This window comes from Lagenorhynchus albirostris, chromosome 7, assembly GCF_949774975.1.
Source record: "Lagenorhynchus albirostris chromosome 7, mLagAlb1.1, whole genome shotgun sequence".
Lineage (NCBI taxonomy): Eukaryota > Metazoa > Chordata > Mammalia > Artiodactyla > Delphinidae > Lagenorhynchus > Lagenorhynchus albirostris.
The window spans coordinates 58,386,187-58,403,254 of record NC_083101.1 but is presented as its reverse complement, the minus strand read 5'-3'; the positions used below and the strand labels follow the sequence as shown (position 1 = coordinate 58,403,254).

Genomic DNA, 17,068 nt, shown 5'->3' with positions numbered 1-17,068 from the left:
CAAACAACCTAATGTACCACCAAAAAAATTAGAAAAAGAAGAGCAAACAGCCTAAAGTCAGCAGAAGGAAGGAAATAATACAGATCAGAGAGAAAATAAATAAAAGAGATTAAAAAGATAGGAAAAAACAATAAAAGAGCTAATTATTTGAAAGTGTAAAGAAAATCGACAAACCTCTGGCCAAGCTCACCAAGAAGAAAAGAGGGAGGAACCAAATAAACAAAAATAAGAAATGAAAGAGGAGAAATAACAAGGAATAACACAGAAACACACAAAAAAATAAGCAAACACTATGAGCAATTATATACCAACCAATTGGACAACATAGAAGAAATGGACAAGTTTCTAGAAACACGCAGCCCACCAAAACTGAATCAAGAAGAAATAGATAGTTTGAACAGACAAATCACTAGAAGTGAAATAGAATCTGTAATTTAAAAAACTCTCTGCAAACAAAAGTCCAGAACCAGATGTGGAATTCTACTCAACAAACAAAGAAGAACCTTTGATCCTTCTCAAAGTCTTCCAAAAGACTGAAGAGGAGGGGACACTCACAAAGTCATTCTAAAGATCACCCCGATACCAAAACCAGACAAAGGCACTACCAAAAGATAAAGTTACAGGCCAATATCTTTGAAGAATATAGATCCAAAAATTGTCAACAAAATATTAGCAAACGGGATGGAACAACACACAAAAAAGATCATACACCATGGTCAAGCTGGATTCATCCCAGGGTCCCAAGGATGATTCAACATACGCAAATCCATCAATGGGGTACACCATATCAATTAAAGAAAAGACAAACCACATTATCATCTCAATAGATGCAGAATAAAGCATTTGATAAAATTCAACATCCATTCAAAATTAAATTCTCACAAAAGTGGGTATAGAGGGAACATATTTCAACATAACAAAGCTATTTATGACAAACCCACAGCCAACATAATACTCAACAGTGAAAAGCTGAAAGCTTTCCTGCTAAAATCCGGAACAAGACAAGGATGCCCACTATCACCATTTCTATTCAACATAGTATTGGGAGTTCTAGCCACAGCAATCAGACAAAAAAAAAAAAAAAGAAATAATATATATCCAAATGGGAAGGGAGGAAGTAAAACTGTCATTATATGCAGATGACAGGATACTATATGTAGAAAACCCTGAAGACTCCACACAAAAACTACTAGAATTGAAACGGATTCAGCAAGGTAGCAGGATACAAGATTAACACAGAAATCAGTTGCATTTCTTTACACTAACGATGAAATATCAGAAAGGGAAGGTAAAAAACAACCCCTTTTAAAATCACATCAAAAAATAAAATACTTAGGAATAAACATGACCAAGGAGGTTAAAGCCTGAGAACTATAAAACACTGATAAATTAAAGATGATTCATTCATTCAAAGAAATGGAAAGATATCCCATGGCTCTTGGGTTGGAAGAATTAATATTGTTATAATGGCCATACTACCCAAAGCAATCTACAGATTTAATGTGATCCCTATCAAATTACCCAACATCTTTCACAGAACTTGAACAAATAATTCTACAATTTATGTGGAACCATAAAAGACCCTAAATTGCCAAAGCAATTTTGAGGGAAAAGAACAAAGCTGGAGGAATAATCCTCTCAGGTTTCAGACAATACTACAAAGCTAGACTAATCAAAACATAGCGGTATTGGCACAAAAACACACAGGCGGATCAATGAAACAGAATGGCGAGCCCAGAAATAAACCTACACACCTACGGTCAACTAAATTTCAGCAAAGAAGGCAAGAACAAACAGTGGGGGAAAGTGAGTCTCTTTAGAGTCTCTTCAGCAAGTGTTGTTGGGAAAGCTAGACAGCTGCATGTAAATCAATGAAGTTAGAACACACCCTCACATCATACACAAAAATAAACTCAAAATCGCTTAAAAACTTAAATATAAGACATGACACCATAAAACTCCTAGAAGAGAACACAACCAAAACATTCTGACATAAATCTTAGCAATGTTTTCTTAGGTCAGTCTCCCAAAGTAATAAAAATAAAAGCAAAAATAAGCAAACTAATCAAACTTACAAGCTTCTGCCCAGCAAAGGAAACCATAAACAAAATGCAAAGACAACCTGTGGACTGGGAGAAAGTATTTGGAAATGATGCAAACAACAAGGACTTAATTTCCAAAATATACAAACAGTTCATACAACTCCATAACAAAAAACCAAACAACCAAATCGAAAAATGGGCAGAAGACCTAAATAGACATTTCTCCAAAGAAGAGATACAGATGGCCAATGTGAAAAGATGCTCAACATCACTAGTTATTAGAGAAATACAAATCAAAACTACAATGAGGTATCACCTCACACCCATCAGGATGGCCATCATTTAAAAAGTTTACAAATAATAAATGCTGGAGAGGGTGTGGAGAAAAGGGAACCCTCCTAGACTGTTGATGAGAATGTAAATTGGTACAGCCACTATGGAAAACAGTAGAGAGGTTTCTAAAAAAACTAAAACTAGAATTGCCATATGATCCAGCAATCCCACTCCTGGGCATATATCTGGAGAAAACTCTAATTTGAAAAGACACACGCATCCCAGTGTTCATAGCGGCACTATTTACAAGAGCCAAGACATGGAAGCAACCTAAATGTTCATCAACAGATGAATGGATAAAGAAGATGTGGTACATATATACGATGGAATACTACTCAGCCATTAAAAAAAGAAGAAGAATGAAATAATGCCATTTGCAGCAACATGGATAGACCTAGCAGTTACCATACTAAATGAAGTAAGTCAGACAGAGACAAATATCATATGATATCACTTATATGTGGAATCTAAAATATGATACTGATGAACTTCTTTACAAAAGAAACAGATTCACAGACATAGAAAACAAACTGAATCTGGAAAAGAATATACATATATATAACTGAATCACTTTGATGTATACCTGAAACATTGTAAATCAACTTTACTTCAAGTTAAAACAGAAAAACATGCCAAAAAAGAATATTAAAAAGTAAAATTAAAAAGCCTTCATTTCAGAAATGTACAGTTAATGGCAGATTGCTCTTCTAAACCTCAGAAAGGACTTGAGAATATCTAGGGGCAAACCACACTGAGGACCAAATGGGCCTACTGATGGGGAACTATGTGGAAAGATAGTATTTTTCTGGAGGTTAAGGTCAATGAAAGTTCAATTCTCTGTATAAAGGATGCTTAGTCTGACCCATAGTTTGGTTAGTCAAGTAGCTGCTCTGTTACTTCTGTATAATTAAATCTTGTTAGTTGTTTTAAAACACAAAAAAACAAGATATATCTTTTTTGTGGTTTCTCTTTCATGAGGTTCTAAAGGGAATTTTTTGAGGTTTTCTACTGGTGGAGTGAGAAGAGGAAGACAGAGCAACTTGTATGGTGTTTTGCACATGGGAATAATATTTTTCTTCTGTACAGAGAAGTTGAAATTTTAAACCATATTTAAAGGGCTTTGCTGTAAGATGATGACTTCAGCTTTGTCAAAAAAGGTCACTCTCATATCAAGATGTAATTTTACTCAATGACTGTAATCTGATGTGCAAACTCATGAGCACTTTTTTGTTTTGAATTTAGAATTGTAAATATAGATCAGAAGCACTATAGAGATTTTTGTTCCTAGCTTTCCCACCGTGTTTCAGGAGAACAACTGAAAGGCATGTGTGAAACAGTCAAGGGATCTTCTCCAACTTGGCCAGACAGGAAGCATAGCACGGTGGCTAGTCACTCAAATGGGGGCAGGGGAGGGGTGTAGAGTACAGAATACCTCTGCCCCAAATCTAGCTTCTCTACCTAGTAGCTGTGTGACTCTGAGAAGGTAATTTAACTTCTCTGCACCTCAGTTTCCTCATCTACAGAATTACAATAATAATGGTAACGAATTCCAGGGTCTGTGTGAAGATAAAATGGCTTAAGATATGTGAAGCACAAAGAAATGTAAATGAGAAGTAAATGTTACATAAGTGTTAGTTATCATATAAAATACTGACATTTTAATTCTAGCTTTTTATCAAGAATACAGGGCAAAATTGTAAATCCATAACTTAAAATGTAGCTTTTATTTCCACTTACCTATTTTTTTCTTCTTACCTATTTTAAGGCAAAGTTACAGTTGATTAAAGAAAAACTTAGAACTTTCAGACCATCAAGTGAAAGAGTACATAAATGCAAAATACTTGATATTAGCAAGTATTTAGCTAGGGCCTTCCCTTTCTTCTTTAAGTTACAGGGGGATTTTCCTTTATTTTGTCACTTTTTCTCAGTAAGGCTAAGCCAGGGAGTTGAAGATGCGTTAGCATTAGAGTGATTCCGTCAAAAGCTATCGGGAGCAGAAAGGGGAGCGTGTCATGTGTCAAGTGTGCAGGTAGGGAGACTGTGCAGAATGGTATGGCATCTTGGTAAGGTTTTAGATGCTACATAGGGTTCATCTGGCACATCTTCAAGGGCATTGTTGATTGGAGAAACAAAAGTTAATATTATGAAATAGCATTCTTGCTTATAAATTCTGTGACAATGTAACATCCACATTTCATGTAAATTCTTAAAAAGTCTATTAATCAACCTTTGGTTGAATAAGTCGACTTTACTTCATTTCCAACTTGCAAAATTCTCAGGGGAGGCTGAATAGGACCTGGTTAGGATTCTGGCTCAAGAGGGTCGAATTTTGAATTGAGTGACAAGAAGGAGGTAGATCCCAACTGAATGTTGTTTGGATAAAGAAGGAGGTAGATCCCAACTGAATGTTGTTTGGATAAACAGACACAGAAGGATGAGCGGAGATAATCTGAGAGTCAAGCTCAGGAAAACCAAATACTAACAGCAAGAAATGATTGAATCCACTAGGAAAAGGGTGCTTATTTCAAATTGCTTTGAATAATATTGGGGTGGACTCAGCTTAATCTTACAGTAGGAAGAGGCATGGTTAAGATGGGCTGGCCAAAATTATAAGGTTGAACTGAAAATCAACTTCTGGGGCTTCCCTGGTGGCGCAGTGGTTCAAAGTCCACCTGCTAATGCGGGGGACACGGGTTCGTGCCCTGGTCCGGGAAGATCCCACATGCCGCGGAGTGGCTGCGCCCGTGAGCCATGGCCGCTGGGCCTGCGCCTCCGGAGCCTGTGCTCCTCGGCGGGAGGGGCCACAGCGGTGAGAGGCCCGCGTACCAGGAAAAAAAAAAAAAAAAGCTCTCAACAAGAGAAGCCAGAAAACAAAGAAGCAAAGCAACAGTGTCTTCATTAGCACTAAGAAAAGCCTAAACATTGGGTTTTGAATATTAGGGTCTTATTCATCCATGATATCTTAGCATCATTAACATGGATAATTGAAATTTGATTTTCCTCAACCAGTTTGTTTTAATCTAAAAGATCTTCTTATACCTCATCTACTTTCAGTAGTTATTCTTCTTTACTGAGTTTACTGCTCTCAGCATTCTGACAAGCTCCAAAATAATGACCTATGCTGTGTATTGTTAAACATTCAGTCAGACAGATAGATACAGATGGATGGATATGTGTTGCACAAAGACAAGTCAGCATTATTTAATCAATGTTTGTTTGATCCGTGTAAAACGAGTATAAATGCAAGCTGCATCCCATCTGCTTTATCATCCATGTGAAGCCAACCTCATTTTTAAATCTTGATTTCTTATGTAATTGCCCCAGAATGACACAGTGTTGGGCTGCACCCCTTAGGCCTACAAGGCCTGTACTTGCCCAGCTCCAAGACCGAAGAAGTAGCCCAGAGTCAGCCACAGAGATATCAATGAATTTATATAAGCACTTAGTTTCTCTTAATCCAATTAAACAGCTCATCCACAAACCAATCTTGGCCATGCCATTTAGAGGCAGAGACATATTTCCAAGGTACACATAGACATGTATCTATACAAACAAAGAGATTTCACAGTTTTCCTGCTAGAGTTTAAAAAGGCCTCTTTGTTTTTTTTCTTCACTCTCAGAGACCAGATGATTAAAGTTCCTGAGAACCCAGGTAGATTATTTGCATCTCAAAGGCACAAGAAGAGAAATACCAATTCCCTCTAGAAAGCTAACTTCCTCTTAGGGCATATGCAAAAATACAGTTTTAGAATGTCAAAAGAGTCCCATCTTGGACATTTTCAGGGATTTTCTTTCAGTTTCTAAACAGCCAATTCACTTTAAACAAATACCAGTGATAGACAGTAATACGTATCATTCACTCACATTCACATGGCTCGCTTTCAGAGGAACAGGAATCAACATTCAAGTTAACCTTCGCCTCAGCTCTCAGCTCAGCCTCTTTGCCTTTCCTAATACAAAAACCAACAGCCAGCCCCGAGCTGCGGCCACTGTTTTCCCACTCTAACGGCGGCCAGTATCTCCACAAGAGCCTTGGGGTGTCTGTGAGAGTTCTGTGAACTCTCTCGGTGGGCCCCAGCCCCCGCATACTAGTGGACGGCCCCCCCGGGGATTTCTGCCGCAACTTTCAGGATTATCCCCACAACTTTTGGGTCCCACATGAGTGGCCGGCCACCCTGGGACCACAGCCGTAACTTTCAGGCCCCACTTGACAGTGGACGGCCCCTACAACTTGCCATTCCCCGTCCTTCCTTCCCGACATCTCGGCGCTCACGGGAGTTTCCTCAGTCTCCTGGCCACTCCGCCAGTTGCTGGGCTGCACCCCCGTGGGCCTGCCAGGCCTGTGCTTGCCCAGCTTCAAGACTGAAGAAAGAGCCCGGAGTCGGCGACAGAAATGTCAGTGGTTTTATGAATGGGGGAGCTTACAGGTCTGAAGCGAGGTCCTGGAGCGACATCCCACCAAGATCAGACAGCAGACAGCAGCGGGCAGAACAGGGCAGCAGCCTTCCTGACGGCGGAAGGGGAGGTTACCACTTACTTGGGGAATTGACTTCAGGTTGTCTTTGTTGGTTACCAGGGAAACGAGCAGAGGGGCATGCCCCTCACCGCCCCTTTGATAAGCTATCAGGTGGAGATGTTCTGATCTAAAGAGTAGAACCGTCACTAGCTGGGGCCTGGGGCAAGTACGTAGGAAGGTCAGTCCTGTGAGTAGGGTGTAGGTGAAGCAGACAGTGGTCAAGCAGGGGAAGTACAGAGAGCAAGAGAACAGCCATCTTGGGTGGCCTGGTCATACACACAGGATGATCAGTTGGAAAGAAATATCATTTGGACTGATGGGATAAAGGATAGTTATGTTGAAGTCTGTTTCACAGGTTGGGCTTCTTCACTTTGCAGTGGCTTTCTGGATAGTGAAGTAGCACCGTGGCTTAGTAATTACCAGCTGTTAATCATCAGTGAGCTTTGAAATCACCCAAACCTGGGTTTGAGGGTAAATGTATGAATCTAGCTGTATGAGCAAATTCATTAACCACCAAAATGCCTGCCACAGAGAAGTCCCTCAGTAAAATTTATTGAATTAGTCTTTCTTTACTTCAGTTTCCTTGTCTACAAAATGGAGAAAACAACAATACCTACCTCATAACATTTGTGAAAATTAAACAGGATACTGCATGTAAAGAATAATGACCTGGCAGCTATTATTATCATGATCCGATTACCTACAGGTCTTTATCTCTTGGGTCACACTTTAAGCCTAAACATATTAATCTATGTGATATACAAGCTTATGTTTCCATTACTGGTTTTTAAACTCTTCTATGTAGGTATCAAATACAGCATGCAGACGGCTGCAAATGTGTGGCAAGAGTGGAAATGAACATGAGTTCACAGTGTCTTTGAGTTGGTAGATGCAGTTTCATTAGTCTAATTAAATGCATGCCATTTACACATATACGAGTGATCATAATCCGAGGAACAAGGCCATCAGAGGGAGTAAGGTCTTCCACCAAAGGAGTGACTGTATATCAGTGAGCTTAGGAGCTTCTTGGGATATTTTAGAGAATGATGTGTAGGAAGCTTATGTACTCAGTAATGCTCATCAGTGTGAAGTGGGTTATCAGTGGTAGCTGTACTTTCAGGATCACGTACTTAATTACTAAGCCATATGATAATGAATGTTAAAGTAGTAAACTAGCAATGCTCTGCACATTGCAGTTTCCATAGTCTGTTCTCTAACTCCCATGTTAAAAGAAGGAATTACTCCATGATTTCTCTTTATGAACTTTTCTCAGCAACAGTTATTCATCAGTTCAATTCATTTAAAAAACATTTGTTAAACCATTTATTGAGGCCTTTGTAGATGCAAAGACGACTAAAGGTGTCTAGGTAGGATGGTGGCTAAGGACTCCAGAATTTAAGCTGAAGGTCACCCAGAGCCAGTGGAAGTTCTTAAACAGGGTCCTAACCTATCCAGGGCTGTGCTTTAGAATGTCTACTTTGGTATGAAGAATGGATTGGAGTGAGAGTTTAGAGAAGGGATTCCAATCAGACATCAGCTACTGAAGGACTGGGATTTAGGGAATGATAGATTTGGGACGGATTTGAGAATTTTTTAAGGCAGCCTTGGTCACTGAACGGAGCTGCTTTGTGTGGAGAAGGCTCAAGGTTGACTTGAGCGCTGCCACCCAGGCATCTGAATGCTGCAACTCCCTTTAGCTCATGGCGTACTTGGAGAGGAGTACATTCTGCAGAGGAGGTGATGAGCTTCCCTGGAAAAGCAAACTAGAAAGACTCCTAATTACTTTATTCTTTAGACTCTAAGACGTGGATAATTATTTTGCTGAGTACAGTTCAATGATTGACTAGTTTATATACAGATTAGCATAGGCTAAGAAAGGAAAAAGGGTTTTATAATCCTTAGTAAATTAGAAGCTGCAATCTGTACTGCTGAGAACTTTTGTATGTTTGGAGGCTTATTCATGACTGTTAATAGGCTTGACTCATTACACTTGGGAGTCTTATTACCGTGCTGAACTCTATCCATTTTAACACAAATGTGTGCATCCTTAATATTGTACCAGCTGTTGGATATATTTTAATTTCAAGTTCTACATATCCACATAAAAGCGTGGAAAATATCCAGTATCAAAAATAACTTAAAAATTTTATGAACATAACAAAGTGTTTTTACTTTTTAAAGAATTTCATCTGTATGTAAACCTAATTTATCATTAATTATGTCTGAAAACTTGATTTTGATCATTGAAAATCATGTTTCTATAATTACTGAGCTCATATTTCCATATACCATGAAATTATGTCTTAAAAAATGTCAGTACACTATGATGAAAGAAAAAGTATTTTGATTTCCATAACATTGCAGGACATTAAAAAGTTCCCCAAAGTTTTATATCAAAGCCTGAATTCAGTCTCAAAATAATGGTTCTGCTTTAACCACAAAGAACTTTATATATTATTTTATATCTGTGAAATATTTATTTTAGATTATTGAACAACTTTGGTTGAACTAAGGCATCAAGGAAAGACATTAAAAATCAGAAAAAGTAAGTTTAAAATAAAGAATAAAAAGCAAACTTTGTCAACATGATAACACATAATGATCACTTAAGAAGCGATTAGATCCTATCTGCATTAGATTATAAATTAATATTCTAAGAAGATTATTTGATTTAACTGACCTCCCTTCTTTACTGTTATTCTTAACTGTTTGAATTGTACAAATTGCCTTGTGATAGTGGTCATAGTATGTTTTGGAGAAACAGACAAAATTTTAAGTTGCCCTCAAGATGTAAGCCTGCAGGTGAAGAAAGAAGAGCCTGTGCCTAGTGAATCCAGTGAACGATCAGTCAACTTTAAAGAACGAGGTTAGGTCCACATAGGAAAGGGTAAGCAAGATAAAATAATGTTCACAGAACTAGAGAACTGGAAGGAATATTGAACCAAGGTAACTTGGAAACTACAGCAGCAGAGAAGGAAAAGTGAAAAAAAAAAAAAAACAACCAACCTGCCTTTCCACTATTAACAGAACACCTATATTGATTTCTTTTTTCCATTTGAATCAGTGTTGGTGACTATCACTGTTTTTTCCTATGATTAATCATTTCATCTTATGCTGGTTATATTAGTGTTCAGCTTCACAGCTAGGGTCGTCTTGATGAAGTGTAGCTTCAGAATTTCCTTTTTAAATCGTTTGTTACTTGTGATAAATGCCTATAATCGGATGGTATTCAGTATTGATTTTATGTATGTGTGCTGTTTTTCTTTTAAAGTCAATTGACCCTGGCCAGCAGTTCACATGGGAACATTCAAACTTGGAAGTAAACAAACCAAAGAACAGATATGCAAATGTAATCGCATATGATCATTCCCGAGTTCTCCTCTCAGCAATAGAAGGTAAGGAAATGCAGATGTTATTTATACCTTTATTTTCATGGGTTTAAATATGTGCGTGAAAATATAGTTTTAACTAGGTGTTCAGCCATCTATGAAAACAGTTACTTAAGATTTAGGTGCTGGGGCTTCCCTGGTGGCGCAGTGGTTGAGAGTCCGCCTGCCGATGCAGGGGACGCGGGTTTGTGACCCGGTCCGGGAAGATCCCACATGCCGCGGAGCGGCTGGGCCCGTGAGCCATGGCTGCTGGGCCTGCGCATCCGGAGCCTGTGCTCCGCAATGGGAGAGGCCACAACAGTGAGAGGCCCGCATAACGCAAAAAAAAAAAAAAAAAAAAAAAAAGATTTAGGCGCTGCTTGTTCTCACTTTTTCTTTCTCATACAAATATACCAGTCCTTGAGCACACAATATCCTTGACACCATGTAACACAAGGGCATTCCTCATTACCTTCTTGCTTCTACCCTGGATGAAAGATTTCATAATGCAGTTCATGTTTATATAGGGGAAGCAAATTGAGGTTGCCCATTTTACTGATGGCTGCTGATGGTTATGAATAAACAGGTGACTGTCGGAAGATGCCCATAGACTGTTACTTAAAAATGGTGAGGGGTTTGTTTGTCAATAACTCTGGATAACCACTAGGAACGGCCAAAAAGTTAGGAGTGGTGATGTGACGATTAATAAAAATTAAGCACATTAGAAATGTCTAGCTCATCTAATTTGTGGACTGCTTGGTAATCTCTCTCACAATTGTAGTAGTAAGGAGTTTATTCCAGAAGGAATGATTGCTCCTAGAAGATGAGGATTATTCCTCAAGTATACCTAGCTTCTCTGAAGGATTCATGAGAGTATTATCCATTCACCCCTTTCCAATAATAAATCCTTCTCACATGGCATATTAAAGACACTTAGGAGCTCATGTTCAGCACTCAGCATTTTGTTAGTCTTTTATGGCCATGGTAGTGCATTGGATTGCTTTCCTTAGAACGTAGTTTACAATGTCACTTAAATCCTAACCTGGACTACCGACTGCCACATACCACATTCATCCTCACTGGCATTCAGAAGAGCTCTGTGGCTTTTTCATACTTGAAAGGTCACTGCTTACCCTCTTCCAGATGTTTTATAAAACATTAAATAATACCAGCTTCAGTCCCAGACCTTTTTAGTACCTTAACAGTTGAAACATTTTCATCTATAGCTGTTCAAGTACCTGTCCCTTTTTTCTGCTTCCGAAATCTATGATGACCACCACTTTATCTCATAACTCTGACCAAGTCCTACCTGCCTCCCTAGTATCCAAAGTTAATTTGAAAGTGAGACTCTGCTTAGAAGCTTTCCCAGTCAGCACCAAAGGCAACAACACATTGAATTCCACTTTTGGAGGAATAAGAACGACCTTGTGGCATTTGAGCAAGTCCATGCCTCAGTCCCCGTTTCTCAAAATGGTATTATGTGGCATAGATATATTTTGTAAAATTCTCACAATCGATTTTACTTTTGATGTTGGAAAATGGCTTGATCCCTTTTTGAGCCAATTAAAGATGCTAGGTGTTCAGGAGTTAACTTTTTTCCATATTGAAAAAATTGATCAGTTTCATCAGAGTTCCCCCAATGCTAGTTCAAGCAGGATAGTGTCAAATAGGTAGTTGCTTCTTTTGAGGTCCTGTTTAAAAACTGTAAATGGTATATGTGGATGATTAGCATATAGGGTTTACATTTTACCTATCTCCCATCTTAAAATGTAAAAAACTATAGTAGCAATTTCTTGTCTGAAGTCTCTTAAATCGTATCCATAGTAAATAAGAAACTAAACCAAGTCACACATAGAGGAGAGAAATCTTTTTTGTCATTAGTGAAGCAAGGTAAATTATAAAAATAAAATAAGTGAATGTAAATTGAGAACCCAGTTGGCATGATCTTGGCTAGAGAACTTGTCATTCTGCCTTTGCTGTATTGTAGCATCGTTTCCACTCAGAATTAGGTCATTCGGTACTACCACTTCCGTGTACTTTTCCCTGCTTTGTCATTATTTTCCTTAACCTGTTATTTTCCACCATCTTAACAGTAAAGTATGTCGAAGGACAAAGAATGTTCCTCCTTGTACCTTTATTATGATAGTTGGAAACTATGTACATTTCATTCCTATGCTATTTTTACAGTATAAGAGCCAAAGCAGTTGAATCACACTAAAACCTGCCTTTTTATAGCTCTGTGCCCACAAATACACCCTAAATCTAGAGATGACCTAGAAACTAAAAGTTTTTCAATTTTAAGTGTTATGCAAAAGGTTAGAAGCATTTAATTGAAGTTTATGGGCTATACAGAGAGCTTTAATCTAGATTACAACCATGAACAGCATTTTATCTTTGACTAAGCCCTAGCCAGCAGATATTTAAGGGGAAAAGCAATCATCCTATATCTTAAGCACAGAAAAAATACCAGCAACTGGAACCACAGAAGCACTAACTGAGGCTTCTCCTATAAAGGGAGCTTTGATAACACAGAGCCAGATTTTTAAAGTATATTAAAATGTTAAGTGACTTCATGCACAATTTATAAAATGTAACGTGCTTGTTTTGGGTTCTACCCGTGGTGATAACGTACATGACTGTGGTTAAGTGTTTTATTTGGGGCGTTTTTGTTGTTGTCCTTCTCTCAGTGGTTCTGATCGCTCTCTTCATATTACTTTGCAGAGTGATCTGATGACATTAAAGAAAAAACTGGGTGTTGCCACAGTGACTCGTGTTGTCTTTATCTTGGTTTAATAGAGCAAAACTTTTAACATACTTCCACTGAAAGATGACAAGGGAAAAACTTAAAAGAATCAGGAATTGTGTATGGGCACCAACGTGCTTACTGAACCCCTTGAAAATAGTGATACTTCATGACGTGTTTCCGAATGACAATTATTTTATGTATGCTGGGGAAAATGCAGAATAAATTCAAGAGAGTCCTAATTACAAAATGTTCACAATTGTTGAATTAGAGAGTAAGCAGTATGAAAATACAATTGAATTTTTGACCAATGCAGTTACTGTTGGGATCCCAACATGTTTAAGCAGTTCTTAAGAGAGAATAGTAATTCCTGAAAAAAAGGGGTGATGGGATTTATTTTAATGATTTAAGATAAATGTTGTCAAAGAAGACTAAATGGAAACTAATATTTGTATGTGAATAAAATAATATGCTTAATCTTATAGATGCCAAAGTTGTCCGGAAAGTATACTTTTATTAAAGTACAAAAAGAGAAATGGACAAACCAAAAGATGAAAAGCAAGTTTGGGTCACAGCTCTGTCACTAAGTAGTTAATGGAACCTTGACTTCTCTGAGTATCAGTTTCCCCAGTGCTAATATCTTTTACTTTTGAGTTCTCTAATACGAGTTAGCTCTATGTAGTTTTCATATCAGCTATCTTATTTACTGTACTCACAACAGTCTGATGAAGCAACACTATAAATATTTTGATACAGATAGGTATCCATGTTTAGAGATGAGAAAACTGGAGCTCAAACAGAGAATCAGCCCTGACTCTCTCAGTGTAAAAGGTGAACAATTAATATAGCTTAAATTAGAATTGAGCTCCTCTGATTCCTCAATCCAGGCTTCCATAGGCCCACATCACTCACACTGCTCTCCTACTGATACAGAATGTGACTGTAACTAAGTAGCTTAGCATGGTTCCGAACACCCAGCCTTGCCTTTTTACCTAAAAAGTCCATTTTATCATTTGGTATCATGGATAACACAAACTTCACATTAAATATTTCATTTCCCTCTTTATGGCCTAACTTTTCTGAGGCAGTGACACAAAAGGGGGAATCATCAGTGACCCAAATGCATCAGAGTCCTACAATTGCAGAACGTTACATCTGTCCCTCACAGGTGATCTACTTAGCGCAAATATCTTTTTATGTATCTTCAACTTCTTTTAAACTCAGGAATATCAATTAGTGGTAGATTATTAATTGTACTGCCTTGTAACTATCAAAAATTCAATCTAACTATTACAGTCCTAGATAAAAAAAGTTTTGTTTTGTTTTCTTTGTAAAATAGAATTACTCTTCACTGCTGCCAGTACTACATTTCTATTAGTAGGATTATAATTAACATTTCACTTTAAAAGTCATGTTGACATGGAATTTCTTAAAATCATTGGCCAGGCCTAAATATAGAGCAAAATTTAAAACCCTCCTTTTAAATTCAACAACAAAGACAAGACGTTATGATAGACATGACTGTCTTGGTATTTACCATGTGTTGGGCATCATGTCATAGATTTTTATACACAGTGTATAAAATCATGTATAGTTGTTATTTATAGTGTTCAGAACAACCTCAAAAGCTAGTTGTTATCATCCAATTTAATAGACAAGGAAACTGTTAAACTTTAAAAAGTCAAGTAACTTGTTTATAATCATTAGCTAGTTACTGGCAGAGCCAAAATTTTCACATGAGTCAGTTGGACTCAAGAAGCCTCTCCTCTCCAATAGGTCACTTAAGACTGTAGCCACCTTTGAATCATACTGGCCGAGCCTATACATATCAACCTAATTCAAAAACTGCCTTTTTGGCTGGGATGACTGTCTAGGAATTTTGAAATATACATTGTGAAACACTTATGATAGAAATCTTAGAGCCAGAGGTCTTCAACTGTGTTCTTAGACTTCCGTCAAAGTGAATTTTTCCAAAGAATAAGCGATATATAACTGGCTTTCTGGTGGATTTTTTTTTATTTGTTTAATATTACTTTTTGAGGTATCTTAGGAAGAATACGAAATAAGAAGACAGAAACTAAATCCCAGTTTTAGCAGCTATGTGACCTTGGGCATGTAACTTAGTTCAGTTAACCCTTTGGGGGGAGCTTGTTCCTTCTGAGAATCTGATGAACATTTTAAATCCCACTTGCAAAGAAAAGGCACCTACACACTTTATCTGCATACTAATATCATAGAGTCCACAGACATACAATCTCTTTGCAAGCCCATTCTCCAGTTTAAGGGCCCCTGACTTTGTGTCTTTTGTTCTGGTTCTTCCTAAAATGAGAATGTATAAGATCCTTCCTGCTATTCCGAAAATTCTGAAGGTTGATTCTAAATCCAGGGATCATAGATAAATATTAAATCTTGGACATTAAGAGATTACTCTTTTGAGGGGAAAAAAAAAAACCCACACATTTAATCCAGAGGGTTTACTCAAATAGAATTACTGGCTGGTGTGTGTCTCTCCTACTGCGCCAGGTTTAAATGGTTTTATCTAAAAGAGTTAGAAATGACAAAGAATAAAGCGCTTCATGCCGTATGCATTTTTTAACACCAGTGCTTGTTAATCTGATAAAGGCAGCTTAGTAAAATATGGGTGTGTTTTATTTTTTTCTAGTTTGGGGGGAATATATTTAGTTTCAAACCATAAATATGTTTATTCACTTCATCTCTATAATGAAGAGGTACCTTCCTACAAGGGCCTGTGTATTTTTCAAGAACTACTTTCCTATTAAATCATCTTGCTTCTGAAGAGATTGTTTGGACAAGTTACTGTGCCTTGGTTTCCTCATCTGTGCAATAGAATTAATAGTAATACCTACTTCCTAGAATTATTAGGAGGATTTAATGAATTAATGCATGTAAAGCCTTTAGATGAGTGTTTGGCACAAAGAAAATGCCTAATAAATATTGGGAACTATTAAAGTTATCATTGCTGTTATGAATTTTGTTACTACTATTGATAGATCCTTTTATCCACAGATGGAATTTCTTTTGTATATGATCTATGGGAAAATTAATAATATCCAAATGAGAAAGCTGCATATATTTGCAGCACTCTGTGAAGCAAAAGAAAATATTGGTGCTTGATACATGGAAATGAGACCTATAATAGCGTTACAGATTTCAACAAGAGGAAGAATGTGTTCTTTTAAATGGAAATCCAAAATGTATCATCTGCTGTTTGATTTATATAATAGGAGCAACTCAAGACAACTCCAACTGTAAATAATATAGATGATGTTACAACAACTTCATTATCTGTGAGATGCGCAATTTAGCCCCTTTAAAATGAGGAAGCAGCTCACGGAATCACTGCCCCTAAGATAAATCTAAATTTAAAAAGTAAAGAGAAGAAACTACTGATATTCCCCTGTACTATCAGTTCACCATCTGCCACTACACTTGTGCTCTATGTTTAAGTCCTGTCTTAGCTTCTGTATAGTGTTGAAAGGTAAATCTCTACCGATTTGTTTAACACAGCGGTCAGCACATGGTAACATTCTCCAGTTTCACATCTTATCCATGCTGTGAGTTATCTTTTTTTTTTAACAGGCCATATCTAATAACCTGATATATTTTCAATAAGTAAAAACAAACACAGGAATATCAGTTAATACCATCTAGCCAACATTTTCTAATAAGCGTTTAATTATATTATAGTGAATATAAATGTTCCATATGAAGCACTAACATTAAAGAATTAAAATTGTTTTCCTCAGTAAAGAATAGCTGTCATGATATTTCCCACATTGACTCAATAAATATGATTCCTTTTCCTCCCTCTTGGTTCATTCTCTCATTCTCTCTCTTTCTCTTTCCTCTCTCCCCCAATCCCAGACACTAATGACTAATCTGGGGGCACCTGTTGTTTGTTTTATTTTGCTCTTGAAATTCTATTTAAACTACTGAAGGAAGTTGGTTAGAACACATGCCTCATCTTAAAAAAAAAAACCAAAAAAACAAGGCTAAATCTCATCCCATTATTGGTTGAGTTCATTTTTCTCACATTGTTCAGAAC

At 37.4% G+C, this 17,068-nt stretch overlaps 1 protein-coding gene across 1 annotated transcript in view; it reads left to right on the top strand.

Moving 5' to 3' along the window:
* Positions 1-17,068, top strand: part of PTPRD (protein tyrosine phosphatase receptor type D) — a 523,277-nt gene that overhangs the window by 440,841 nt on the left and 65,368 nt on the right. The window contains exon 25 of the mRNA XM_060153475.1: positions 10,163-10,286. Coding sequence (XP_060009458.1) covers positions 10,163-10,286 — 124 coding nt within the window. The remainder of the gene's footprint in view (positions 1-10,162; positions 10,287-17,068) is intronic.